The 27763-nt window shown below is 39.8% G+C and overlaps 1 protein-coding gene across 5 annotated transcripts in view; it reads left to right on the top strand.

The window, feature by feature from the left end:
* The window catches only part of SORCS1 (sortilin related VPS10 domain containing receptor 1), a 506783-nt gene that overhangs the window by 242539 nt on the left and 236481 nt on the right, over positions 1-27763 (top strand). For all 5 annotated transcript variants that reach the window (XM_072805397.1, XM_072805395.1, XM_072805394.1 and 2 more), the window contains exon 3: positions 25887-25986. In XM_072805397.1, coding sequence (XP_072661498.1) covers positions 25887-25986 — 100 coding nt within the window. The remainder of the gene's footprint in view (positions 1-25886; positions 25987-27763) is intronic.

Here is a 27763-nt window from a genome sequence, read left to right on the forward strand (position 1 = left end):
TCCTGAATTAGTGATGTTATCCCCAAATAGTGTAAATTAACACATTTCTGACTTCATTTTCATTTTACCTTGTCATTGTTCTGTAGTTTTAACAATATACTTAATTTTATTGGACTTACTGAAACATAATCATGATTGTTGATCAATATTAATTGCTATAGTATGAATTAGCATTAATACTCTCCTTTGCGACTAATATTGGTACTTTATTTGTGTTTATGAATCTATTTGTTACGCCTGTTGTAAGTGATATTTCTACTTTATTTCAGAAGTCTTTGACTTGGTTCTCTACAGACCACTCTGTTTTCAAGGTCGTAAAGCTTTCCTGTGTCATCTCTTTCTAAACATTCTCTGATTAGTGTGTCTGGAATAGCCCTGGACACATGATGGCTCAATAAGTAACTGCTGGGTTCTGATCCAACTTCTCTAATCCTGGCTTTGCTCATTTATTTGTATTGTCTACTAAAGCTGAGGTTCCACATCACACTTTGAGAGTAGGTGCTTCCACTTAAACCTGTCTGTGCTCTTGGATATTATAGGTTCTAGGTTCTGGAAGGGGAATGGATCTGCTACATAATCTTTCTGCATGCTTGGAAGCAGTACATTTAGTTTACTTCTAATGAATGATACCTGCAGAGCAGCTACTCAGGATCTTTAATAACATCCATCCTTCTTCAATGACCAGTCTGGTAAGGTTGAGTTGCAATGAGCTGAACAGATCGATAGTAATCACAGGGTGCTTGGAAAAGACAGCCTCCTCTATAATCTTGGGACAGCTTAGTTAGTGTTGCCACTCAACACCAGAAGAGTGTGTGTGTGTGTGTAACAGTTGATTTTAAGGATTTCTAAGAACAAAACAACAATAAAAATTCACAGCTGCTACATCTTGTCTTCTTCTTTATCAGAAAATAAACATGTAAACAGCACAACAAGCATGTCTGTTTACCCTATCCTGAGGCTGTCTTCTACTTTTCCCCCCAAATGGTGCTCAGAGATAGCCTTATTGGGTAGCCCTGGTGGCGCAGCAGTTTAGCGCCATCTGCAGCCCGGGGTGTGATCCTGGAGACCCCGGATCGAGTCCCACATCGGGCTCCCTGCATGGAGCTTGCTTCTCCCTCTGCCTGTGTCTCTGCCTCTCTCTCGCTCTCTCTGAATGAATAAATAAGTAAATCTTTAAAAAAAAAAAAAAAGAGAGATAGCCTTATTAGTTGCTCATACTTGCTGGAACAATGAATGCAGTCTTTTTGTAAGGCCTGCCAAATCTCAGCCTCTTGCTGCTGACCTCATGGACAAAAATCATCTTTAGATGTTTGGTCATGAGTCCTTTCCTTTAGAGTAAATTATGAACTATTTAATAATCCAGGGCCAAAAAAAGCAGAGAAACCAGGATGTGCAGTCCTATTTGATATGAGACTGACCTGAGGAAAGTGAAAAAAAATATGTTCTTTTTTTTTTCTTTCTTTTTCTCCTCTCTCTTTAAAGTTTTTATTACATTTTTGATAAAATAATTGATGTATAAATTAGAAAACATTGAAAATCAAAAGAAAAAAAACAAACCATTTGATCACTTGCACTGCCTGTCTGTGCCTGTTTATGATATCCTGTCTGTTCCATAAAGCTTTCCCAGAAATCCAAAACATAAGTTTTTTTGACTGTCCAAAAACTCTGTCTTCAGCATAACATGAGGACCATAATTTTAGCAAACCTTGTCCCTAATGATGATTACACATTAATTTCCAGTTGTTCATGTGCTTTTGTATCCCTAGTGAAATTCATAACCTTTAGTGAGAGTTTAAACCTCCTTCTACTTCTTCCCTCAATAATAGATGTTCAAGTGCTTGTGGCATTGAAATGATTTTAATTATCCAGTAAGGTAATGTTTTGTTTTGTTTTTCCATTATCATCTTGAGATAGCTTTTTGGTATGAAAAAAGATCTAACTCATGAATAAATAAATGAATATCCAGGTCTTAAAACAAATGTTCTCAGTCTCTGTTGTTGTTTTGGGTGCTTTTCCTAATTGACAACCACTGGTGATACTCAGTATTGAAAGTGTTTGTGCTCCAGACAAGTGGAGGAAAATTTAATTTGTCTAGTATGGACTTTAACTGACAAATGTTAGAAATTGACCTTTTCAACAGAAATTTACTTGAAAGTCCTAAGTGAAGCTCTGCTTTAAGCTAAATTTGTCACTAAGACATGATTAAATTCTTTTAAATGTAGATCAATTGCACATATTATTAATGGGAATTGAGATCTCCCTAAATGGTGTCCATAAATTTAAAAGACAAGGGAAAAAAAGGGATGTGAAGGTTAAGGTGCCTCACCTGCCAAGTGGATATTCTTGTATTGTCTTGGAACTCTGTTTGAGGGCAAGAAAGTTCTTCATTCCACAGTGAGTGTATTGGACTATTTGCAATCTTGTATGAGTGATGGAGTGCTAAGTTTTCGACATCACTGGAATCCAAGAGCCACACATCTCCTAGCCCATGGTAGCAGTCTCATAAATACGTTTCAAATGAGAGAAAGAAAGAATGAGAGAGAAAGAGGAGAGGAATCAGGGAAGGAGGGGTAAGTTTTGACAACTTTCCTAGATCCTGTGTAGCTCACAGAATTAAGGCGAGGAACCAGTGTTCTAGAGATGTGGCCTGAGAAATGGCTGATGTGTTCAGCAGGGAATATAACAATCCATCGGCTCAGATCTCCAGCTATGGGTGTGCTGTGAAGTTTGAGCAAGAATTTGTGCCTTGATTAGAGATGCCAAAATATAAGAACAGTGAACACCCCAGATTTGTCTTGCTCTGACACTGAAGCGGGACAGAGTCATGGTCAGAAATAATCATCATTTTCTTTCCTCCAAGTAAGAAAAGCTTAAGACAAAGAAACGAGTGGAGCTGGTAACAGAGATGCAACCGAGATCATTCATTGCTGAATAGACTTACTAATTATTTTTCATGATTGTCCACTTTAGCTCCTGTGTGTCCCATTCAATGTTTGAGCATGACAGAACCTGCTAGATGAAAGAGATCTGAAAACTCTTTCAAAGGGTAAAAGGAAAAAAAAAAAAAAAAAAAAAAAAACCTTGAAGGTGTTATTAATATTGCTGATAATATATTCTGAACTTAGGAACCTCGCCCCTCATTCAGAGGTACTCTTAGGGCTTATAACATGCTTATGTAGATCAGACACATATCTGAGATTGGTGGCAAGTGGCTCTTCTGAAATCAAATCAAATTGAAAGACATCTGCTTACTCTGAAATGTCAATGACTCTACAAATGGCAAAGGGAGCAGGCTGGCTAGATATCTCCTCAGCATGCTTAGAACACCTTATGTTGGACCACTTCTGAGACTTTCAGCCGTTATTTCTGCATATCATCTGGCTTTTGTGGGCAGAGTGATATGATTTTTAATGTATACGTAGTGACAGTTGTTCATTATAATCACAATGGAATTTGAGTCCATGAAGATCTTGCTGTCTTTTGAATGTTGTTGTTTGTTTTTTAATTGAATCATTCAACCACAGCAGTCATCAAGGGGTCATTTAGTACAGAGCTCCAAATTCAGCCCTGGGCTACATCTCCAGATAACGCAAATTGTTATTTATCCCATTCTTATTAAAATTCTTTAGGAAAACCTTCTATCAGGAGAACTGCTGTTTTTGGTTTTGTTTTGTCATTCCCTTCCTATCCCACTAGAGAGAGAGAGAGAGAGAGGATGAGAGAGAGAGAGAGACTGTAAAAAAAAATCTCAGAATAAAAAAGCTGAGTCCGTAACTAGGAATTCTAGTCTTAAAGAATCTAGAATCTAGGAATGCCTGAGTGGCTCAGTTAGTTAAGTGGCTGCCATTGGCTCAGGTCATGATCCCGGGGTCCTGGGACCCAGTCCCCCCACTTAGGAACCTGCCTCTCTCCCTCTGTCTGCCAGTCCCTCTGCTTGTGCACTCGCTTTATCTCTCTCTCTCTCTCTCTCTGATAAATAAATAAATAAAATATTTTTTTTAAAGAATCTAGAACAGAGTCATCAATCTATGGCCAAATTCTGCCTACTGTGTATTTTCATAAGTAAAGGTTTATTGGACCACAGCTACCCCCTCTGTGTGTTGAATTGCAAGGGAGACTCTGGCCCACAAAGCTGAGTATATTTAGTGCCTGGCCATTTACAGAAAAAAAAGTTTACTAAACCCTGATCTAGACAATTTTGTTAACAATATGCCCAGAGTCAGGTTGGTAGAACCAGATGAACTGCAAGCCATCTACAGGAATCTTGTTAAAGATGAGAATGATACACAGACAACCCAGGAGTAACTACGGTAAATCTATAGGCAGAGAATTTAGGCATTTACTACTTCTATTGAGTATCTGATAGTAACTTAGACTTCATTTACATGAGATTTCCCTTAGAAATCCTAAGGGAACTGCACTGATTCATATTCCTTTCTGTGTCCAAGGTATTTACAGGGCCTGTGGCAAATAATCAAATGTTTAGTACATGTGGTTGAATGAATACAGGCATATGAAAGGGCAGCTGGCACCATAATTATTCCCAATCCACTGGGGATTGACAGGCTACCAGGTAAGAAATCTATTTAAGAATGGTAAATTCGTAGGGTGGCAGCAGTTTTTAATCTTCTCAGCTCTTGCTGTTAAGCCCATTGGTCTTTAACTACCTTTAGTTGAGTTGTCTCAATTTAATTTTTCTCTTCTCCATGAGTACATGTTGTGGATAGAAAATATGCTTGAGTTTTATGAGGTAGGATCTGAAGAAGGCATTCCTGGTATAAATGATGTTACTGGAACAAATGACCAAGAGATGTTAATGCATTTCCTTTTTTGGCCTTTAAAAAATAATGGGATGCAAGCTCTTCTCTCTGAAAAGGTTAAAGACCAGGGGTGGGGATTAGTCAACTTAAAATATATTTATCACCCTTGGAACTTTTGTTTCAAACAGGGAGCAGACGGAAGAAAAGATATTTCTTTAATAGCTACAGTGTGCCAAAAATCATAATAGTTCTTTTCCTTTTCAGCACCACCCTAAGGGTTAGACATCATTCTCATTTGCAGAGAGAGATACTAAAACTTGAAGATGGAGAAAATACTTAGAGTCACCTTGTGAGGGAATCACTCGGGACATGAATGTCTAGCCATCTCCACAAACCCCGGTCTTTCCACTGGACCATGATAGACTTTCTGTTCAAAAGTAATTGGGCCTTGCTCTCCTTTTTGAATAGATTTACTTTGTTTTGGTAAGTGGGGCTGCTGCTTGGTTCTTAGGGTAGCACTGATCTGTGCCTTCCCACAAAGAGGAATTTTGATACTTTTGTTCCACATTCTTCCTTCTACTTGTTTGTTAGCCTCCTCTTTGTTTATACTATAGACTTTCAAACACTCTGAACCTTTTCCCAAAATAGATTGTTCTAAATCTAGGAAACTTTTGAAGTTAAAGATTCTTGAGTAGTTTTAGGACCCGTTGGACTGGAAGCTCTGAGGAAGAGAACCCAGGGATCTGAATTTTTAACAGGCTTCCTTCTTCTACCCTACATCATAAATATCCAGCACACTGTCCTTTAGAGAGTTAACCTTTTAATACCTTCAGTGACATAAGACTTAGGAACTCTTCAACTTAGAATACTTCCCAATTAAGTTTATAGATCTACTCTTCTTTTTCCTTTCTTTTTTTTTTTACATAAAAATATTATTTTGTAGTTCTTTAGTTCTAAGGCTAGTCTAGTTAATATTTCAACTAGAATATGGCGGACTCTTTTAATAATTCTGTAAAAAGGAATAGAGCACTCCTACATAACAAGTGAAACGGAGCTCTTGCACACAAAAACTTAATTTTGGACTGCATTGGAGCCTGATTAATATTTCTCCTAGGGTCCAAATAAGGATACAGATTGCACTTTGCATTCCAACCATTTTAGCCACCAAGTCCATCATTATCAATCTTATTAGAACTAATATCTCCAGGGTGTCTGGGTGGCTCAATCGGTTAAGTGTCTGACTCTTCATTTCCGCTTAGGTCATGATCTAGGATTGTGAGATCAAGCTCCACATCAGACTCCATGCTCAGAGAGGAGTGTTCTTAAGGATTGTCCCTCGCCCTCTGCCCCCTCATCCCCTTCTCTCCATCCTTCTCTGAAAAAAAAAAAAAAAAAATCTCACATGAAACTGTATTAGATTTCTATTACTGCTAAAAAATTACCATAAATTTAGCAGTTTAACAAAGCACAGCTTTATAGATCAGAAACCAGGTGAACTTGCTGCTTAGGGTTTTACAAGGTTGAAGTTAAGGTGGCAGTTGGCTGGGCTGCCCCCTGGAGACTCTGGGGTAGCATTCTCATCCAGGTTCATTCAGGTTATTGATCAATCCAGTTCCTGAAGCTGTAGGTCTGAGGCTGTAGGCCACTGCTTCTTTGCTGGCTATCATCTGGTCCTATTCTTTGTTCCTAGAGACCACACATCTCTTCTCACATGGCCTCTCCATTTTCTTTTCTTTTTTTTTTTAATTTTTATTTATTTATGATAGTCACAGAGAGAGAGAGAGAGGCAGAGACATAGGCAGAGGGAGAAACAGGCTCCATGCACCGGGAGCCCGATGTGGGATTTGATCCCGGGTCTCCAGGATCGCGCCCTGGGCCAAAGGCAGGCGCTAAACCGCTGCGCCACCCAGGGATCCCAGCCTCTCCATTTTCAATCCAGCAATGGCACCTCGTATCCTTCTGATGCTTACTCTGGCTTACTCTTTTGCTTTTCTTTGTCCTAATTTTTTCCTGCCTTTAAGAGTGCATGTGATTAGATTGGGTCCATCCAGATAATCCAGGATAAACTCCCTACTTTAAGGTTAACTGATTAGTAACCTCAATTATATATGCAGTGTTCCTTTTATCATGCAATCTAACATATTCATCAGGAAAGACATCTTTGGAGGGAGAGACAAGAGTCTACCTACCACATCACCCACACACATCATTAAAATGTAACAAAAATAGATTGTCTATAATATAAACGGTAAAAGTGTAATGTATAAGTGAGTATATTTTTTCTTTTAATATGTAAGAGTAGAGATCCTACACTATAAGAAGTCAAGTTGTCCAAAAGAAGAGTATTTTGAAGACTGATACAAATGGGTAGGATTGGCAACACAAGTTCCATGAGCAGCAGGATTGTCAATGATGTGATTTTAGAAATGGTGAGGGGAACCTGGGTGGCTCAGTCAGTAGAGCATCTGACACTTGGTTTCCTCTCAGATCATGATCTTAGGGTTCTGAGATCCCGTCCCGTGTCTGACTCCTCGCTCAGCACAGAGTCTCCTTGAGGTTCTCTCTGTCCCTCTGCCCTACCCCCATCTCTCTAAAATAAATAAATGGAATCTTAAAAAAAAAAAAAAAAAAAGGAAAGAAATGGTCAACAGCTCTTGGAAAAGTTTTCAATAAAATTTTGAAAAAGAATATAATCTTCCCTTGAGATAAATGGGAGTTAGGGTCTGTAAAACTTAGCATATCTTAAAAATTCAAAGCCATATATGTTTATACGTAAAATGGAGTTTCACTCTAGAGATATTTTTCCAGCTATAGGAAAAACTAGTGTAATATTTGAAAATTATGTATAGTGATATCTAACATCTCATTATGACCATTTCAAATATCCCACAAATTTACAAAGGGTCCCCTGGGAGATGGTGGCACCCAAGATGAGACCTACTAGCAAAGTGACATCAAAAACAAATTCCCTAGGTTATTTACAACATTTAACTGTAGGGATCTGCACTGGTAAGGAGTGAGGGTCAGGGAGACCTGCAGTATTCAGTTTGTTCTTTGGTTGTATGTTGCAGAGTGTAAGGTAGAGGTCAGATTGGCATTTGAAACAAGTTTCTGCCCATTATCAGTTGTATTAGTATGGACATGTTCCCTCCATTCTTGGAGCCTTGTTTTCATCATCTGTAAAATAAGAAAGTATCTGTAAGAGTACCTTGCCAGGTGCCATGGAAGAAGCCTCTGCTTTTTTAGGCATGCTCTCTCTGTTTGCTTCTCTTCCCTGCACCACAGCACCAGAGCAGGGTTCTGCATGAAGCAGATGAGTCCTCTTTAGTGTGTAAGTGCTTCTTAAATCTGCAAGATGAGATTGGCTTTCCAGAGGAACTAGATTCTTCCAGAATCTATATATTCCCTAGTCCTTCTCCAGAATTCTAGTCCATCAGGTCCCAGAAGTTTCTCATGATCAGTAGATAAGCTATTTATTTTCCACTCTTTACCAGACTTTGTCTGTGGGTTTTTTTTTTCCTGAGGACTCTATCCATTTTTTTGTGTAGAGTTGTCACCTCCTTAAAAATAGGCCAGTGTTTGAATCTTCTCCTAAAGCCCATTAGCAACCTGAGTTTTGTTCCCTGAATTTTTGGGAAGATTATTATTCATAATTTGTATAAAAACCCAGCTGTGGCAAAAAGAAAAGGTCTCTCTCAGGATATTCAAACACATTTTAAAGCAAACAAGAGCTGAAATGTCTTCAGAGATATGAAAATAGCAGCAGATTCTCATTAGCCTCATCAGTATAAGAAAAAAATTAGATAAATACCTAATTACTGATGGCCTTATGCTGGGCACTGTGCAAAGTGTCTCTGTCCAGGGGAAGCTTGCTCTAGAAAACCCTCTTAATGAAGACACCGCATCTTTGGGTACAGGATAGAAGAACTGATTAAGTGGGTTCTGCTAGTGGTGATAATTTTCAAGAGACACAAGAAATTACATTGCAATGTGGGAGGGAAGTATAGCTCTCAGCTAACCACATGAATGATACTCAATAAAGAACTGAAGATTTAACAAGTCCTGGAGACTTCTCTCCCAAGCCAATCTCTGAACAGAGTTTTGGGAGATCATCCTTCATTTTCTGAGAAGTAGGCTCATGCACCCTGATGTAGAAATGCCGGGGCATCCTGTCCATCATTTCTCTGCCACCCTTCTGTGTAGCTTTGACACACAATCCACATTACTGACCATTTTTCTTCTGGGAAGCAGCCAGAGAGTGCATTCCCTTGAGCACTTTCTCTGGCATTAATCTCCAGCTATGTGCTTTCATTTCACTTCCTGTAAAATTCCATCTGTAGATCCTGTGCTTGACCTAAGGTTAGATGGCAGGGGAACAAAATACTGATTCTCATTTCAAATCACAATTGTTGCTATAAATAGCAAACTTTATAACCTGGTAGCTCCCTTGGATGCAAAGTGATGGATGAGCTTCTGCTGATTAAAAAAAAAAAAAAAAGTCCATAACTCTCAAACTATAGTTCAAGTTGAAGTAAACGGTAATCGTAGAGCACAACTAATACACTGCTGAATTATTCATGTTGATTATAAAAACTGCACCCTCAATGTCAAAGAAGCCACATCCCATACAGGGTATCTGTAATCAGACATAACAGGAGTTGCCTAGTCCTACACGAAAAGGGAGGGTTCATGTACTGAATCAGGATTACACTAAAAAGCATAAACTAAAAAAGTTATAACTAGAAAATGTAAATAACAAATAGAAAATATTAGAAATTGTTAATAGAAATAATTATGAGCTATTATGTTCTGGTGCATTTGATAAATTGATGATGGCCTACAAGTATTCCTCACTGAAAAATGAAGCCTAAGGATGGTTCATGATCTGGGTCCTCTGTGTAAGCCACCCTTATCTCCTAACTAACTCCCTGCTTTTTCTACTTCTGCCTTTCTCTAGTTTATTCTACACACAGCAGTCAAAATAACCATTTAAAAAATGTCTGTTTCTGTCATGTCTTTGATCACATTCCTAGTGTGCCTTCCCATGTCACAAATGAGAAAACCCAACCTTCTTACACTATACTCCAAGGAAGGCTTTTTGCCTGATCCAGCCCCTGCCTGCCTCTCTCTACTCATCACCCTCTGAGTTGTAAGTGTGCAACTTTCTTTGGTCCCTTGAATATACCTTAAGGCCTTTGAACCTGTAATCTCTTCTGCTTCAGATGTAAACGCATTTCCCTGCCCAGCTTAAGTCATCCGCCCAGAGAAGTCTTCCAAAGCCATCCAAATTAAAGTAGCTGCCATGCTATCACTTGTTATAGCAATACCCTCTTTTGTTTTGTTTTCTTTTTATTAAGGGGAATAGGGAGAGAGTGAAAAAGAGAGCATGGGGTGGGTGGGGTGGGCAGAGGGAGAGAGAGAATCTTAAGCAGGCCACATGAGGGGCTTGATCCCATGACCCTGAGATCATGACCTGAGTCAAAATCAAGAGTTGCACACATAACTGACTGAGCCACCCAGGCACCTCTAACCTGTTTTGTTTTCATCCGAGAACTTATATAAACAATAAGGTATCAAATAATATTATTGGTGGGATTGATTGTCTCTTATGTTAAAAATATATATGCTCCGGGGATCCCTGGGTGGCTCAGTGGTTTAGCGCCTGCCTTTGGCCCAGGGCATGATCCTGGAGTCCCGGGATCAAGTCCCATGTCAGGTTCCCAGCATGGAGCCTGCTTCTCCCTCCTCCTGTGTCTCTGCCTCTCTCTCTCTCTCTCTATGTCTATCATAAATAAATAAATAAATCTTTAAAAATGTATATATATATATATATGCTCCTTGAGACTAGGGTCCTTCTTGTTTTATTGAATATTTCATCCCCAGTCTCTAGCAGTGCCTGTCATATATTGTCCCCAGTTCATCTGATTTGTTGAGTGATAAGCTCAGTTGTACTCACACTTTATTATAGGAGTGTTAAATATTTTTCCCCTGCATATCATTTTACTGCTGTAATGGGCTAGAATCACTGTTTTCTTTTTTTTTTAAGATTTAATTTATTTATTCATGAGAGACACACACGGGGAGGGGGGCGGGGCGGGGGAGAGGGAGAGAGAGAGAGAAAAAGGCAGAGACACAGGCAGAGGGAGAAGCAGGCTCCATGCAGGGAGCCTGATGTGGGACTTGATCCCAGGTCTCCAGGACCACACCCTGGGCTGAAGGCGGTGCTAAACCGCTGAGCCACCCAGGCTGCCTGAATCACTGTTTTCTTTGCTTAGTAGGTAACTAAAACTTCACTGATCAGATTCACTCCATTCACTTATGCTAAGAAACCTAAACCACCCCAAAATGCTAGTAGACTTGTATTTAAGAGAAAAGAGCCATTTCAGGCACAAATGTTGACTATTATTTCGGGGTCCAGATAGTGTGTTCTCTGATGATGCAAATTCTTTGGCTCTCAGATGCAATGAGCTCATTGTGTATTAGTAAATATTTATAAAGTGCTCTATTGACTAAGTGTTTCACAATCAGGTTGATTAGTGATTCCTCTCAGCAACCTTGTGAGGTCAATCAGCATTATTAAAGAACAGCCCAGAGATGTTGGGCAAGTTGCCCAAGGTCACTCAGCAGGTCATTGGCAAAGCCTGCATTGGCAACTTCAAAGCCCATTACTGTGACAAGCCCTGGCGTTGACTCCTCTTGGAAGGGCGACCCTTCATTGCTTTTCTTGTAAGGTAGACATATAAACACTGAATGTTCTGAAGTGAGAGAAGTATAAAGGCCTTGAGTTGAAGGAGTTATTGGTGCAATTAAAAACTGGAGCTAGCTATTGAAAATTGAAAATGGTACTTAATGGAGGTGAATTAGAGGACATTATTTTTGAGAGAAGGAGAGACTTACAGTTTGAAAAAGTAGGAATGTAAAAAGCAGAGATGTCTGTAGAAAATTAATTTGAGTGGCTTTGGGGGTTGAGAAATAAGCTGTGGGACCAGAATATTTTAGGAAGAGTCTGGATCATGGAATCAGATCTAGGTTCTAGTCAGAAATAAGCTGAGTTCTCTAAAATAATATGCTACCCACTCACCTCCATCAAGCAGTGTTTTTTAATATGTTCTGAGAGCGAGATCTGCTTTCAAGTATATAGCATTTCATTCCCTGAAGTCTGACATACAAATTACAAAGGCCCCATCATTATCAGTGTGTCCTGCTAAATATCTTCTAGGAATATTCTATAAAGGAGAATGATCTGTAGAAATCATGCTACATCTTACTTCCCTTTATATTTTTTCTATTTCTTCCCTTCCTTTGGGATTTCAGATAAGTAGCTGTAAGTCAGTGATCTATTATGTTCTATATAATTTTCACCCCTTGGACCTCCAGATTATATCTTCTAACTCTGTTCCTTGGAAGCAAACTCTCTTAAACCAACTACCAACTACAATATAACTGCTTACAAGGGGATCCCTGGGAGGCTCAGTGGTTTGGCACCTGTCTTTGGCCCAGGGCATAATCCTGAAGTCCTGGGATCGAGTCCTGCATCAGGCTCCCTACACACAGAACTTTCCAGGGAGCATCTCTTTTAACCCTTCCAACAATCCAATGAAAATGGATACCATTTTACCCCTTTTTTACAGACAGGGAAGCTAAACTCCCAAATGTGAATCCAGGACCTTTGTGCTGTGAAGATGCTACTAATATCATGCTTCCCCCACTCAGAACCTTCCAAAGGCTTAACATGGAGTAGGAGGCTCAGTGTGGTCTAGGTGCTGCTGTCGTCATAAAGTGGCCAAGTCTGTTATTGCTCTCTGCTTGTTTATAGCCTCCACACTAGGTGTGCTCATCTCTTGTCCAAGAATCATACACTCTGAGCCTGCACATAATTTAATGTCCTGGTACTTGCTTTCCTCACTGCCTGTATGTAACACTCTTTCTCACCATACATACCTGCCCACTTGATATCATTCCTGTTTTCCTAAAGTACCTGATCAAAGTGGCCTTTCTCTGACTATGCCATGTAAAGTAGCACACCCCATCTTCACTCTTTGTCCTCCTGCTCTTTGCTTTTCCTTCATGTCATTTATCATCACCTGAAAAATTATTTATACATTTATGTATGTGTTTACGATCTGTCTCTCTCCCTAGAATTTAGGCTCCACAAAAATAGCAATTTTGTATTTTATTTTCCTTTCTCCCTTTTGTTGCCAGGGCCCAGAACAATGCCTGGAACCTGGAGACACAACATAATATAAATAATTGTTGAACGAGTGAATGAATGGACCATGGCGCTATTGGGCTACACTCTATTTCTAATAATTAGATTAACTTCACAGAAGCTGTGCATTATGCCTGGTTAGGAATTCTCAGGCCTGGACTTTCAGTGAACATTTAGTACCACCTGTTACCAAGTATTCAGGTACCACCTATGCCACAGAAATGTGTAAGCCAAGAAGGATCTGAGTGTTTTAATTTCTCCTGTGTTCATCTTGAAGCATGTAAGAATTCAGGGAAGAGCCTATTTTTTTCAAGGATTTTGTTTTTTTATTTGAGAGCGAGAGAGCTCCTATGCACAAACTGGGAGAAGGGGGTGAGGGGCAGGAGAAGGAGAAGCAGGCCTTCTGCCAAGCAGGGAGCCTCACATGGGACTGGGCCCCAGGACTCCAGGATCATGACCTGAGCAGAAGACAGATACTTAACTAACTGAACCACCCAGACGCCCCAAGGGAAGGGACTGTTTTAAGATTGTGGATGGCATTGCTAGTTTTTCCTAGATTACTTTGCTTTTAAATTGGAAAATCTGAAGACAGTGGGACCTGGCAGTTCTCCTGGGTACTTGTGATGAATGTTATTGTGGCCTAGAGTGATGGTATAGGTTACAACTCTGTCCCTAGTCGGCCGAACGATCCAGATTTTGAGGAAGGGACTTTGCCCGTAGGTCAGTTAGGTATCACTGCATGCAGACTGGAGGGGGCACCCATCAATGATACAAGTGTTTCTGGGCTTTTTTGGTTTATTTGTTTAATCTTTTCCATGAGGATGCTGTAATACATTCTCTGTAAGGATTATATGTAATTTTTAAATTTTTAATATCCCCTTTGACTACCAGCTCTAGTCCTGGTCTCTTTCCCACATGTCACCATGATTTTCAGTTTGGTATGATTCCAAAGTACACTTGTAGAAGTTCCTTAAACATTTAAGCCTCTGTGGTTTTTTGTTTGTGTGTTTTATTTTGGAGGAGCATTGGCTTTTTTCCCATATTGTATCACATTCCTTTCTTATAGTATTAATCCATTCTAAGATGGATAGGCTTTATAAAGTGAATTTTCTTCTCTGAGGAGATGAAAGTAGTTTTTGCATATTTGATAACCTGTAATTCTGAGAAGTGTCCTGGCACGAGAATCAGAAAACCTTGGTTCTCTTCATGACTCCAGTCTTAACCTAATGCTTGACTTGCTTTACCCCGACTCTCAGTGTCTCATCTGCAAATTATAAAGTTGGGCCTATTCCATTGTATGGAAACTACTTTAGTGATCTGCAGAGGTTGTGTGAAAATGTTAGAGTTATTAAAAGAGGAAGACTAGGATATGTATGGGTGGGGACGTGGGTTGGAGCAGAGGACAGGTGTTTCAATGAGGATAGCTCCTATATGTTGAATGTATAACTAGAGTAGGGCTTAAACTCTCTACTTCTTAAAAAGGAAGGAAGGAAGGAAGGAAGAAGGAAGGAAGGAAGGAAGGAAGGAAGGAAGGAAGGAAGGAAGGAAGGAAAGAAAACCATTGAATAGAGATTAAATCATCTCTAAGACCTTATTGAAGTTCTAATGGTCTAGAATCTTTAGTTTTCCTGAAAGTAATTGGAACACAAAAATGGTGATATTATAAGATATTGCAGTGGTATGTAACAACGAACAAGCCATATTTTCTGGCCAGACTCAATCATTTCACTTTTAAATAAACAAAGAAGAAAATAGATAGGATGTAACAAGCAAAGGATATACCTCCATCTCAACACTTCAGCCCCTGGCTGTCTCCTACAATTTTGGCATGGTATTTTTCTCTAAGCTTTGCTTCTCAGAAGTGTGTTATAGGCTTCCCTATAGATGTAGAGTTCCCTCAAACACCTCCAGCTACAGGAATTCTAGAATATTACAAACAAGGCTAAAGATCAGCTAGACCAGTCCACTCCAATTATATATGAGGAAGCATCTCACTCATTTTTCATTCACTTAACTTTTTGAAAACTGAAGGTAGCAAAAGCTCAGGTATGTACCATCATATGGGGCTGAGGTTCCCTCCACCATGGGAGATAAACCCTAAGAATTTGGCCTTAGATCATGATACCCAGAGAACTTCCACACCTGATGATAATTGGATCATTTAAAAAATCAGGGAACCAAGTAAAGCCTATTGTCACCACTAAATGTTTAAGTTGCTTATGCTTCCAGAAAATGTTTTTCATCGTTTTCACGTGCATGTTCTGATTGATAAGCTAAGAGGACTGAGTGACATAGGCTTCATTCAATAAGTTTCACTAATGTTTGCATATTCCCCAGGCAGGACAATTATAGTGCTTCTTTAGCCAAACACGGTGTCATGTAAGAGAGTGAAGTGCTCTGGCAGGAATCACATGTGACAATAAGCAATTATAGGCTCAAATTCATTTTCTGACAAGGATGGTAAAACACAGGCTATATATACATATTCCAATTCCTGCCCGGCACTCTCCACAACCAGAAGGAATGTCCATAGTGCTCCCTAGTTCCATTAATACCTTTGAGTCTTGGTTTATTAGATGCTTGGCCTGGGGGATCCTCATTCAAACACAGAATTGACTTTAGGATTATAACTGGCAGATATTATACATAGTGGTGGTTCATTGTTTGAAAGGCAGGTGATCTAAGTTCTGTGTGCTTGGCTGGGAAATTCCATCTTTTTTCCTTTTTCCAGACATACTCTCGTTCTATAAAGAGCACAATTTCAATGCATGAGCCACTACATCTCTGTATTAAGCATCCGGGCTTCAGAGACTAACTGCCTGGGTGTGAATCGGACTCTACTCATTGTTGCCATGAAGCAATGAGCAGCCATATAGCACTGGGCAAGTCAGACATCCTCTCAAAGTCTTGATCTCCTCATCTGGGAGATGTGAATCATACAAGTACTTAACTCATGGAATGCCATGAGAATTAAGTGAGCCAGTCCTTGTAAAGTGCTCAGCCAGAGTATGGTATGTTTTAAGTATTCAATAGATGTTCACTATTATTATTCATAAGTAATTTGGCAAGCAGTTCTGAATGGGGGGTAATGTAGCCTGTGAAGATGTGACCTCAGCATGAGGATGGACATGCTATGCATTAGATCCCTAATTCCAGGGGATTCAGATCATATCAGAAGAGAGAGCCCTTGGTAAAGCTGAATAGACATGCCCCCACAAATTTATCTTTGTGTAACTCATAAATGTTTATGTTTTCCATTGCTATAGTTATACAGAATACTTTAATAATGTATAATACATTTTACATACATGTTTGTATGAATTCTTCCTAAGTAAGCCCCTAAATTCTCTTATATTTCTCATAATGACTCTTGCCTGGCATAAACTCAGCATAGGAGAGCCCTGAACTGTTCTTGCCCCCTCACCCTGCAAAAAAGAAATGCAATCACCCAATGTGAAATTTTTCCAATTATATTCTGTAATAACAGAGGAGAACATTTAAGAGAAGTGCTGTTCAATTCAATCAGCAACATGATTTGAGCCCCTTCCGGATGTCAAGAAGCAGCTACGATGTTGGAGAGAGAAGAGTAAGCATAAATGCACCGTCCTCTCTAGTAGGTGGTAGCAGACACAGAGAGCAGCACCGGAAAAGGTCATACACAGAAGAGTATAAAAACAATGTAGGAGACATTCAGATGACTTTGAGCTCCATTCTGCAGAGGGGTGTGAGAAAGTTAGTGAAGGAAGGGATATTTGAGTCCAGCTTTGAAATAGAGAAGCAGGCAGAAAGAAGGGTGAAAGGATAAATATGAACTAGTCCTGCCTTCAGAGAACATAGTCTGTTAACACAGAAAGCTGTGAGCATCGACAGCTTCAATACAACGTGCAGGGATCTGGGATGTTACTGAAGAAAGAGTGAAGACTGCTAGACATCTAGCATTGCCAGGAGAGGTGTCCCAGGGAAAGCGACTATGGAGTGAACTCTTGAAAGATACAAAGGAGGAAGTCCCCTCTTCCCTCGCCATTACCAGCTTGTCTGCTGAGCAGTGGATGTTGGACTTGTAAAGCCCTGGAGGCACAAAAGCAACTGGCCCTGTGGGAAAGAGCGGGTGGTAGCTTGAGTTTGCTCCTGCAAGAAGTTCCAGCCGCAGCAGGATGGTGACTGCCTGCCCCAGCTTTGGAAGAGCACTGAGGTGGAAGGACAGATAGAGACGCTGGAGACAGACAAGCGTGTGTGTGTGTGTGTGTGTGTGTGTGTGTGTGAGAGAGAGAGAGAGAGAGAAGGAAGTCGCGGACATCATCTAGTTAAGGATAATACTCTTCCCTGTACCTGCTCCCAAAAAAGAAAACTTCCCTTAAAAAGGAAACCTATGGTCTCATTCATTTGGGAAATATAAAAAATAGTGAAAGGGAATAAAGGGGAAAGGAGAAAAAAATAAGTGGGAAATATCAGAAAGGGAGACAGAACATGGAAGACTCCTAACTCTGGGAAACGAACTAGGGGTGGTGGAAGGGGATGTGGGCAGGGGGTGGGGGTGACTGGGTGGCGGGCACTGAGGTGGGCACTTGGCGGGATGAGCACTGGGTGTTATTCTGTATGTTGGCAAATTGAACACCAATAAAAAATAAATTTATTTAAAAAAGATATTAAGAAAAGCCTCAAAAAAAATAAATTATTTGCCCTCCCTTTCTTGGCTAAACGAGTTAGAGATCCAGGAATCAGTGCAGATTTTAGATATTTTTATACTTAATGAACGATCTTTCAGAGGTAAAAGTAACCCCCATCTTTGGTATTCTCTGTGTTCTAGATGAACAGTCTTACCTCCAGTGGAAATGCGCGGCACACGTGGCAGTGTGTTGTGGACTACAATGCCACCTTTTCTGTGGAGTAGTACACAGTCACAGTCAAATGCATTCAGGTTCTTATCTCAGCTACCCTGTGTGACTAGAGAGAAACATCAGGAACACAACATGATAATCCAACAAAGAAAAGAAGACAGAGGCACAGAAAGACCAGAAAGATGAGCGGGAACTTTTACAACCTGTGGACACATAGGCACCCATAGCTTACATTTAAAAAATACTTAAAAAAATTACAAAACAAATTGGAAATACTGTGACCTGTGGCAGAGTAGGAATACCTTTCTATCATATCGATTTGCCTCTCCCTAAGCCCACTATTTAACCCCCTTCTCTCTAATTCTGCAAATTAACCTGAAAAGCTCAGGGTATCCAAGAAACAGAGGGAAGCTTGTTCAGCTCAGGATGCACCATAACGTCTCAGCAGCACGTTTAAATTATATGTTTAGGCTGACAGGCAAACGTATTTCACAGCAAAATCCTTAGAAAGCAGGAGACAATTTCCTTCAGCTCCACGTCATCGTTTGATGTAGATTGCCTATTATATTCTTGAGGTATTATGAAAAATGGATTTGGAGATATTTTCTTGACAGTGGGTAGACTAATGGAATCTGGTGACTGTATTTAAAATGTGCAGGGGTTTGTTATAACATGGTAATAGAAATATCAATTGCACTGACAGGTTAAAAAAATCTGTCAATGAATGATAATGAAGTTATTTAAATGTCGACTCACTCGCAAACATTTTCCAAACCCTAAATTATTCTCACTGCTTTAACCTCATGCATCCTAAGTTATTAAGGAGCAGTGTCTGCGATGCAGCTAATGCGCCTTTGGCTTCGGAAGCTATTTTTATGCTGCCAAATGCACTAGGAGCAATGAAAGTGGGTGCTCTTAATGATTTTAGGAAAGATACAAAACACAGAAGCCACAGCTGCTTGATTTAGAAGAGAATGTTGTCCTGCTTTCGGGACCTCTCACTGGCACTGCTTTAAGTAATGCCCCAGTGCTTCCTTGCTTCCTTTCCTCAAGCTTCCTTCCCTTTTGCAGCTCAGGTCTTTGTTCTGTGATCTTGGCAGTATGGCTTGGTGTGTATGGGGTAGGGTATGTTACCTCTCTGGGGTCCTAAGGTAGAGGAAGAGGAGGTCAAGTTACTGGATACTTTCTAAAGCCTTTTTGAAGAAGTGGCCTAGCTCATTCTTGATTGAAAGAGTGTCCATTAGGCTTCTGCATTCATTCACCTTCCATATGGAGAAGACACCTGATGTGCCAGGTGGAGAACACACATGATGTGTCCTGAGACCTGGGGGTTTGGGGGTGACCAAACATATGTCCACTACCCTTCTGGCACTTAGAATAGTCTAAGATGCTAGGCAGGGGTTTCTTGATTAAAAAGTAGAGGAGCGTAGAACATGTTCCCCGCTCTAGTCCCACTTCACCCCACATGGCTGATTGAATCTGCTAGTAGCAGGGACTGTAGTAATCCTTGCCAGATTATGCAGGCTTCTTAATTTTGATTTAGTAGAAGTCCAGCTGGCCATACAAGAAGAGCAAGCTTCCAGCAGGTTAGCCAGTCAGTGAAGAGCAGAGTATGAGTGCCTGCTATGTCTGAAGCACTCTTCTGAGAGCTAGGAAGACAGTGGTGGGCAAAACAGATATCTTTTCTAGTCTATTCTCATGGAGCTTTCATTCTGGAGGGGGGAAGACAGAAAATAAGTAGAAATCTATCAGATGGGGGTAAATACTATGCATAGAGGAAATAGAAGAGGCTAAAGAGAATTGAATGTGCTGGAGGTGTGGGATAGATGCTGTTTCATACAGGATGACCAATGTTCAGAAAGAAACAGGGAGACCATCTTAGGAAAGAGCTTTCCAGACACACGGATTAGCACAGCTAGAGTGGGCTGGGGTGGGGGCAGGCAGAAAAGGCAGAGGGATTATGAGTTGGGCATCTATCATGTTACCAATTTATTAGATAAAAAACAAATCATTAAAAAAAAAAAACAAATCATTGATATGATTTGTCCAAAGCACATCTGAAGTTTATTTGTTGAGGGACCCAGGGGATTGACTGGTTACCTTGCATGTGAGTGTCTGTGTCTGGTTCTCTTTGACCTCAAGTACTGACTCTTTCTGTGAAGCTGTGACATCTTGATAATCTTCATGAGGCATCATCAGATAATTAACGAGTTAACCCACTTACTTTTTCCATATTTCTAGCCTTCTTAGGAGCTATGGTAGACCAGATGAAAGACCTACCTTCCCTTCTTCTTACCACATTGCGACAGTTTCTGCTGATGGTTCTCTTATGACAGATTCTCTCTGGCAGGCCCTCTGTCCTTTTACCTGATATTCAGAAAAGCCAGGTTTTGGTCTACACCATGTAAAACTTCAAACAGTTTGACTTCATATTCCTTTGACAAAGAAACGCTAAACTAGATTTTGTAAATATATTTCCTTTTTTTCATGTGGCTTTTGAAAGAGGCAGCGCAGCATGAGGTTAAGGATGAAAGCTCTCAAGTGGCAGCTTGCTTGAGGGCTGCATCTTCCGAATTCTGTGGCCTGGATGATACTCCTGGTTCCTCCTTGTCTGTAACCTGTGACTAATATCAGTGTCCATCTCACGGGCTTCTGCTTGTGAAGGGCTTAGATCACATTGGAAGGACCTGGATAAACATTAATTTTTATTATTGGTTAGGTTTCCTAAGCATAATAGTGCATTCAGGAAATCCTAGCACACTTGTTATAGAAGCAAAATGTGGAATCGTTCACTCTCAAATTCCAGTTCTTACCCTTACCTCTCCAGTTCAAGGCCCACACAAAGCTACTAGGACACATATCCTTTAAAATGTGATAGACTAGGGGGACCTGGGTGGGTCAAGGTTGAGCATCTGCCTTTGGCTCAGGTTGTGATCCCAGGATCCTGGGATCGAGTCTCAAATCGGGCTCCCTGCAGGGAGCCTAGTTCTCCTTCTGCCTATGTCTCTGCCTCTCTCTCTCTCTGTCTCTCAAGAATAAATAAATAAAATCTTTTAAAAAATATGTGATAGACTAGATTTCGTTACATTTAAAAATGGTAGTAACTTCATGAATATTTTCTCTTCTAAAAAAGCCAAATCTAAATTATTTTTTGTGGGTTCATGTTGTGGGTTTCAGTAAGTGCTGGGTAAGGATACCAAAAATAATCAAGACAAAAATTAGTGATAAACAAAAGCTATCATTTAAAGATTGCCTATTACATGCCAGTCATTGTGTTTAGTACTCTTTATGGATTAATTTAGTTTACAAAGGATTCTGTGCTTATCTATTATCTCATTTGATGGTATATGATTATAGCAGTGGAAACACAATTACATTTTTATTTCTGCCACTCCCTGTGGAAACTAGTCATGCTCTGTATTGATCCCTTCTTTGAGTGTGATGGGACACTGCCATCTGAAAGAGAGCCCAAAGTCTTAGAAGGTAGGTGGTGCCATGCAGTGGACGTGGTTTTTCCATCCATCATGGCAACTTGTTTCAGCTGTATGAATATAGTAAATACTTAAATAAAGATATAAATGTTCTAAAAGTCACTATTTAAAATATGTTTGCAAAAAGGTAGTGTAAAAAAAAAAAGAAGGTAGTGTAAGGGGATGCCTGGGTAGCTCAGTGGTTGAGCATCTGCCTTTGGCTCATCCTGGGGTCCAAGGATTGAGTTCTGCATCAGGCTCTTGCAGGGAGCCTACTTCTCTGCCCATGTCTCTGCCTCTCTCTCTCTGTGTCTCTCATGAATAAATAAAATCTTAAAAAAAAAAAAAAAAAAAGGAGGGATGCCTGGGTGGCTCAGTGGTTGAGCATCTGCCTTCGGCTCAGGGTGTGATCCTGGAGTCCGGGATCGAGTCCCGCATCAGGCTCCCCACAAGGAGCCTGCTTCTCCCTCTGCCTATGTCTCTGCCTCTCTCTGTGTGTGTCTCTCATGAATAAATAAGTAAAATCTTAAAAAATAAATAAATAAAAAGGTAGTGTAAGGATTAAGGATCGAAAGCAAAAACATGAATGCCATAATTTAGTCACTTGCATATTTACTTTCCTGGAAATGCTTATTTTTTTAAGCTTTCAGTGTTTTCTTGCACAGCATAGATGTTGACAGAAACCCTGTTTTCCATCTGTATATAAGTCAACCTGTAAATAAAACCTGAAAAAATGTTTGTTTCGGAATGATATAAAAAATGGTACAAGTTGAGAATTCAAGGCTGTTTGTATTGCATCTTAAATGCATCTTAAATACATTTTTGTGTGTGACATATCTTTTTAAGAATCCTTTCTTTCTTTCTTTTTTGTCTTGACAAAAGCAATCACTTTATGGTTAACATAGGCTGGCATTTCTCTTTGCAAATTTGATTTGTTTTAAATATTTTTTTGTTCCCCTATTCTTATAAAACCAAGATTCATAATCTTTCTTTTGCCCTTTTTTTTTTTTTTTTGGTCTTTGATATGCTTTTCCAAAGTATGTTGCTCAGAACACTAATTTAATTAGATATCCCTCAAGAATGAATCCTGTAATCAAATATGTTTGGAAAATGCTTCATGGAATATGCATGGAATATATTCACAGCATATATTAAAATAATAAAATTTGTGTATGTATATGCAAATAATAAAATGTATAAGTTCTGAAGTAGAGGAACATTAAATTTTGCCTTATCAAGCATTTCCTAACATTTTTTGATCTTGGATAACACTCCTCTCCCCTATACCTAGGGATGATACTTAAAATATTTAACAGCCAGTACATTGGCTCACCAGTCAGCCTGCTGCTCAACTGTCTGTCTCTCATCCGTTCTTTCCGAGCCCAGATCCCTAGGGGGCTGCAGTTCCCACCGTTGACCATGCAAGGATAACTGGAAGCATCTGTTATCTGGGAAGGGGAGTTTGCAGATGGGCACTAGGAATTGCTTTCCAGGGTGAGGTAACTTCTCCAAGGTCACTGTCTCCTCCACTGGGGCTTAGGCTGATTGGCACAAGCACTAACCAATCAGAGCAGGTGCTCCTCTTAGTGCTGAGCAAATTTCTTAAGGCCCTCAGCTGTGCCAACCTTCAATCTTTTGGTTGCTAGACTGTGAGGAAATCTAGGAGTTCTCCAAGAGAGAGGCCATGTGGTAAGACTGGCAGAAGTGCTCTTCAGAGAACTTAGTGCAGTAACTATTTACCAGCTGGTTTGCAGATATTAAATATTTTCACTTCTCTACCCTTGAATCAATATATCCTGGCTGACTGTTAGTTTTACCCATGATGCATGTAGCCTTCTATCTAATTATAGTTTTGTGGGACAACTTTGGACAACTGCTAGTCTGTGCCATTTGGGGCATGTGGAAATCCATCCTTTTTTCTCTGTTAATTATTATAAATGCCATAATGTTTAAACATGTAGCTCTTCTGGAATTGAGAATTAACAAGTTTTGATTCAGTTTCTGAGCTTTGAAAAATCAAGGGGCGAGAGTTGGCTTTAAACAATGGTGCCAGACAGCTTGAAGAATCTGGGCTCGTGATGTTACAATATGGGGAAAGTATCCAGTAACATATCAGAAGCTCTCTGAGAACAAAGTTCCTAATGTATGTCTGATCTAATCACTCTGTTAACATCTTGTCATGAGCTACACACACACACACAAGCATGAAAGTGATTCCATATAAAATCCTTATGGAGTCATCCTCATTTGCCCTTGTAGAGTATACATTTTGAATGTAAATGTATTCATTGAATAGCTCAAGGATCACATTGATAGAAATGATAAGAAACTCATTATTGCTTCCTCCCCCCGCCCCCACCATGGGCTGGTTTCTCTTTCTCTATCCTTCTTGCCCATTATCCTACTAGGAGAATTAAACCATTCTCTCATAATCCAACACAGTCCTGCTGATGTCCACCTATGGTTGGTAGCATCTGTCAATGTGGCAGTATTTGCACACTCTGTCCTCTTCCCATTGCCACCCCCCCCCCGATAGATTTTTGCATCTCTTTGTTCCTGAACTTGTAAGTATTGTTTAGAATCAAGATTAGAAAAAGTTATCAAATGAAGGGAGCTAGAGAAAGGCTAGTGAAGTTTCAGAGACTTGCAAGTCAGGAAGGAGAGAAAGTTGACCTAGTGAGGCCAGAGTAGGAGTGAGGGAAAAATAAGTAAAACACCAGGATTGGATTGAGTGAAGAAGGAAGTCTCAGATATTTCTTAGACAGGGGAAATTTCACATCTGCATGAGTTTGAGGGGAAAAAGATGAACATGGAAGGAGGATCTAAAGAAGTCTGTTGTAGTTCATGGATAAGATCTCCTGTGGAAGTTTTGAATGCTCTTCAAATATCCTTGGCTATTAAGCCAAAGTGTGTTTGATTGTGATAGAGCACAGGCTGGTCCAGAAGAAAGCCAGCTAATATTTGGGTAACACATGGTGCCCTCTAGTTCATGATGCTCTGGTTACTTCCCTTTCCTAAAGCCCTACCCATTTTCCATTTTCAAGTGTAGTAGTTCTTCAAGAAATTTTACCTAACACTCCAATGTTTACTGATTTGGAGCATCACTTTAATTCTATAAAGTGTTGACAATTATAAAATTATATATAATTTATTACATCATTTATTATATAGTTATGTATTATCTATAAATACAAATTTTAGGGGGAAAATACCTGGATCTCCAGCCAGATTAAATTCTTAATCCCTTAATTGCAGGATCAAATGTTTTTTATGCAGCTTTCCTGCTCCCCTGCCTGGTCCGGGATATATTCTTAATTCATGGTGATGAGGTTGTTAACACAAACTTCTTCTGCATAGTCTTTATGGCCTGTAGGAATTTGTACTTTTATCAATATCAGAAATGAATTAAAATAGTTACATTTTTGTGTTTGTATTTAAACCAACTGTATTTTCTAAGCCTTGTTAATTCATATCTATAGCATTGAACTTTAACACGTTATAGCCTTTTATTTCTGCCCTTCAAATAAACTGTTAGGTTTTTGAGAGTGGCAGCAATGTGTTGTATCCTGGTACATAGCGTAGGGTCTGGTACATTTTAGGAGTTCTGCGTTGTAAATGAATGAATAAATGAATTGGGATCTCCCATATCTAAAAGAAAGGCTAAGAGGAAATTGTATGTTTCCTTTAAATTAAAACATAAACAAGAGAAATACTGGGGTATAATATATAAGCAACACAGTGTTTAGGGCCAGAACACCTGGATTCAAATGCTAGCTGGCAGTTTTCCAGCTGTTTTCTTTGAATGGGTCACTTATGTTCTGTCAACTACTTTCTTCAAATACAGATACTATTTCCTCCTGCACATACATAGTTGTAATGATGATCTAATGAGATTACAATTTTGAAATATGAAATGAACTTTGATAGAAATGGTGATTAAAGCCCATTGATTCAGTCAGAATTAATAAGTTATTGACCAAGGACTAGACTAAGATGAAACTCCAAAAAAAAAAAAAAAATAGGGTCAGTTCCAAGAAGTAACGTCCTCCTATCTCCAGGTTAGTTAATACCAGAAAAGGCCACTGAGTAAGATTGTGAAATTTCATGTATTATTAAGATGTTTTCTTACTCTTAAATAATAGGAGAAGACTAAATGACCTTTGAAGGGACTGGCCCGCCATTTATTCTATGACTCATGAAAGAAAACATAATTTGTACATAAATTAGGAGAACCTGCTTTCCCACTGTGTCAAAGATAAAGCAAAAGTTTGAAAATGTCAGATCTACATAAAAACTCTTTATTTCTGTGGTCAGTTCAAGAGACACCCTCATCTCTTAATCTTTTAAAATTAAGCACATCCTGTATGCCATGTACGTACATTAAGGAGCAGTAAAGAGATGGAGTTTTAATTTTTACCAATTCAATTTAAATGCAAATGTTAACCACTCACATGATGCTACTGTGTACATAATGAAGCATCATTATATACTACATGAATCATCTAGAAACCTCCTGAGAGCCATTCTACTATGTACAACATGTATTATGCTGACAAGCAGCCAAATGACGTATACTTCTATCCTCATTAATGCTCCTTTTGAATTATAGGTCAACTGATTACGGAACAACTTATGAGAAGCTGAATGATAAAGTTGGGTTGAAAACAATTTTAAGCTATCTCTACGTGTGTCCTACCAACAAGCGTAAGGTAAGGCCTGTATATTCAACGTGCTGCTTATTCATGACGTGATTCCTGTCTTGCTTGGCCAGCCTCTCTAGCTACAAAAAAATCTGTTATGGTTACACCGGGATTAGAGGTGTGAAGATAAGTTGATGGATATTAAGGTGGTGAGATGCCTGACACCTCCTAATTTTCAGAGCAACAGCTGTGAATGTAGGAGGGTGAGAGGCAGGCACATCATTATCATTTCTGAAAGGCAGCTCCAAGGAATGGGTCTCTGTGAGTGGATGTCAGAGCTCTGACTAGTCAGTCAACGAGAATCAGAATGAGCCTTGACAAGATGGAGGAAAAGGTGGGGTTTTCATCTGAAGTCCCCTCTTTTCCCTTGACATGAGTAAATAGATGAACTAGAATTGTGGTGAATGTGTCCTCCTGTAGCATGTTGGATATTTGCTTTCTGAAGTTTATTCAGCCTGCACACAAATGTCAGGAAGGAAGCATATGGAAGGAACCTTGGAGATTACCATATACTGCACCCTAATTTTAGAGATGAGAAAATTAAGGTTCAGTGAAAGGTAATGGTTTGCCCCACTGCAGAGTTACAAGTGCAACTGGAGCTGGAATTCAGGCTTCTTGGCTGGCAGTTGTATTGTTTCTTCTGCATTATACTGCTTCTGGTATAAGAGTTTACCTCCTCTTCAGAGAGAGATGTCATTTTCTCAAGGAAGACAATATTTGTTGTTTTCTAAATTTTTTTATTTATATATTCATGAGAAACATAGAGGTAGAGGGAGAAGCAGGCTCCCCATGGAGAGCCTGATGTGGGACTCGATCCCAGGACACCAGGATCAGGACCTGAGCCAAAGGCAGATGCTCAACCACTGAGCCACACAAGTACCCGACAGTATTTGCTTTTAAATGAGAAAGACTTATCCTTGTCTCAGGAGGAAAATGGCACTACATCCATTCTTTGGTTTTATAAACTTGCATCGTCAGATTCTGAATTATGACATAGAGTTTCTTTTTTTTTTTAATTTTTATTTATTTATGATAGTCACACAGAGAGAGAGAAAGGCGCAGAAACACAGGCAGAGGGAGAAGCAGGCTCCATGCACCGGGAGCCCGATGTGGGACTCGATCTCTGGTCTCCAGGATCGCGCCCTGGGCCAAAGGCAGGCGCCAAACCGCTGCGCCACCCAGGGATCCCTGACATAGAGTTTCTAACTATTGTGTGAATTACATGAAATAACAGTATCCATCAGGAAAGACAGAAGTGTTGGTATGTCCTAAGCTGTTGTTCTTTTATGATGGTAGCAGTGATATCTAGGTTCTCATTTCAGATCTGTCAGTAGTTACTGTTAGTGACCTTGGGTAGGTATTTCATTTTGTTATCTGACCTACGGGAGGTGGATGAGAACATCTCTGAGTGGTCATTCCTTAACTCTGGCTGCACATCCAAAGCACTGTTAGGTGATTCCCAAATGTGCAAGCCCTGGTCTCACCCCCCATTGCTCTGGATTAGAGCTCAGGCAACTGTACCTTGAGCAAGCTCCCCAGTTGTTTCTTGTATGCATCTAGGATTGAGAATTGCTTATGCAAAGTGTAACATTGCCTCTGGCCCTAACCGTTTCAAGTTCTTCATAGAAGCAGTATAACTTAGCAGCTGTGCATAGGCTCTGATGTCAGATGGTATGAGTGAAAACCCAGCTAAACCAGTTAATAGGTGTATAACTATGGTGATTTACTTAATGTCTCCAAGCGGTGTCATCAAATTTAAACTAAGGATAATTATAATTCCTACCCC

This window comes from Canis lupus, chromosome 29 (assembly GCF_048164855.1).
Source record: "Canis lupus baileyi chromosome 29, mCanLup2.hap1, whole genome shotgun sequence".
In the NCBI taxonomy this organism is placed as follows: Eukaryota; Metazoa; Chordata; class Mammalia; order Carnivora; family Canidae; genus Canis; species Canis lupus.